The sequence below is a fragment of the Mercurialis annua genome, linkage group LG5 (assembly GCF_937616625.2).
Source record: "Mercurialis annua linkage group LG5, ddMerAnnu1.2, whole genome shotgun sequence".
In the NCBI taxonomy this organism is placed as follows: Eukaryota; Viridiplantae; Streptophyta; class Magnoliopsida; order Malpighiales; family Euphorbiaceae; genus Mercurialis; species Mercurialis annua.
The window spans coordinates 5,632,712-5,634,868 of NC_065574.1; the positions used below are offsets into that span (position 1 = coordinate 5,632,712).

At 32.9% G+C, this 2,157-nt stretch overlaps 1 protein-coding gene across 2 annotated transcripts; it reads right to left on the bottom strand.

The window, feature by feature from the left end:
- Positions 1-369: 369 nt before the first annotated feature.
- LOC126679988 (uncharacterized) lies at positions 370-1,910 on the bottom strand. Of its 2 annotated transcripts, none has more exons than XM_050375015.2 (4): positions 1,509-1,910; positions 1,284-1,439; positions 883-1,075; positions 370-567 (listed from the first exon to the last, which is right to left on the bottom strand). In XM_050375015.2, exons 1-4 carry the CDS (start codon positions 1,758-1,760, stop codon positions 545-547), a joined length of 624 nt encoding a protein of 207 aa, XP_050230972.1. In that variant the 5' UTR covers positions 1,761-1,910; the 3' UTR covers positions 370-544. The 2 variants fall into 2 exon arrangements, with proteins under 2 accessions (XP_050230972.1, XP_050230971.1); XM_050375014.2 differs by having other exon boundaries at positions 883-1,078; positions 1,509-1,908.
- Positions 1,911-2,157: the final 247 nt, after the last annotated feature.

Below are 2,157 nucleotides of genomic sequence, written 5' to 3' on the forward strand. Positions count from 1 at the left end.
AACTTATTTATGTCCTTATTTTTGACAGGGTTAAACAATTCAAATTTTCCATCTTCTCTTTCCTACGTGACTTATGACATGGCTAGACAATCAAGCACAAATCTGTTTATACCCTAATGTTTACACCAAGGCCTGAATTTGCCCATAGATTAAACACCTATTTAAATTAATTTTTCAATAAAAAAAATTAAAAATTGATGGATTTTTTGTTTTAAACTTTTACATTCCGTAACTCCGGCGAGTTCATCGGAACAAAAAGTAGTACATAATTTTAATTTAATTAATCATAATTATTCTAATTTAATTTATGATTTAATTTTGTGAACTTGTTTCTAATGAAAAAATATCAATTTAATATTTAAGGGTACATTTGAAACGGAAAAAAATATGAAATATGATAAAATTGATCAGTTTTTAACGTGAAGATAGAATTGAAAAATGACTAAAGTATTATGGATCGCAATTTATGCACAATTACTAGGAGCATCATTTCATGTATCCCACTCAAGAGTCCAATGCACATAAATTGCTTTTAGCTGATTAATCAGAAGAGCCAGTCATCTTCACCTGAAAAAATGAAACAAGAAATATATCAGCAAATCCAATTGGTTCTATCATAAAAAAGAAGCAAAATTAAAATAAAACCCATCCAACAAAACATCCTCACAAAATTACGTATCAGCTACCAAATTTGAGAAACCTACATTAATCATCTTTCACCACCATATGTTGAGACATTTTTTATAAGCGAAAAAACAAAGTCAATAAGATTTTTACTCACACAAGAAAATTTAATATGCAAGAAACAGAATTACTATCAAAATGGGTAGCTAAAGTGCATACTGTGGGTGAATTAATGGAAATTGCAGTCAAACTCTTTACCTTTGATTTTGTGGTGTCTCGGTTCTGGTCTGACAAACTCAACCTCAGCGTGTTTAGAGGAATAAATTACTAATGTTTGATAAGTTCGGAGTTCTTCAGAAGAAGAATCTTTGAATTTCGCCTTAAAGGTTATAAATAAATTTCTCATCTGGTGATTAGCCTTCTTAATGCCAACATATTCCAGCTTCGGCTTCTTCTACACCAATATTAATTCCCATTAACAATGTCAAACCACCAAAAAAAAATTTATGTCTTACTAGGCAGCACGGACTCATGCAATCAACTTTTCTCGTTTTGAAAACGCGTTGACACAAAAATTCACTTTTCGGCCACGAAATTTCATTTCGCTGATTCCGTTAGGGTTCTACAAAAAAATTATTATCATGAAGAGGAAAACAAACCTTGTCATTCCTGGCATTATAAAAATCAACCGCCAAGCGAGCTGCTTTAGGGACTCCTATTTTATAGTACTCTTTGGTGTCCTCCCTATCAAGATGGATAGCAAAAATCTTACCCATACACCTCTCGGGAACTAGATTGGGATCCATATGAAAACCCTAATTGAAACAAAACCCTAATTACACATCAATTAAAATAATGAAATAATCAAAATCAACCCTATTTACCTGATATTTCATAACCATTTTATGATAGTCCCAAAATCGATCCCTTTCTTCATCATTATAGAAAACACTTTCATCATCAGAACCATCGCCACCTTCTTTTCCGTCAGTTTTTGGCTTCTTCAGAGGTGATTCAGCGACGGAAATATCACCATCATTATCGTTATCCTCATCTCCCCAATCCGGTGGAGTAGGACAGTGATCATATTCAGATGGATCTATATAGGGCCCCGTCATGATTGGCCAACTCAACATCTTCGCAGAAATTATTCGAGAAACTATTGATGGTGAAAACAAAAAGATATCTTGCAAAACCCCGCAGCCGATGTGAAATCAATAAACCATATATTTCCCACAACTAAGCAGAGCCTAAATGACTTGGATATGGCAACACAACGCCAACAAAGTCAATAAGATTTTCACTTAATTAGCCATCAACCAATAGATTCTACTAGGGATGAGCAAATAAACCGGTCAAACCGATTAACTGAACTGAAATCAAAAAATTGAACCGAAAAATATAGTTAACCGGTCCAATAATTTAGATTTAGGTTATGATTTTTAATTTTTATGGTTAATGGTTTAGGTTTAGATTTTGGATGTTTAAAAACCGTGGTTAACCGGCTAACCGGTTTATATAATATATATTCAT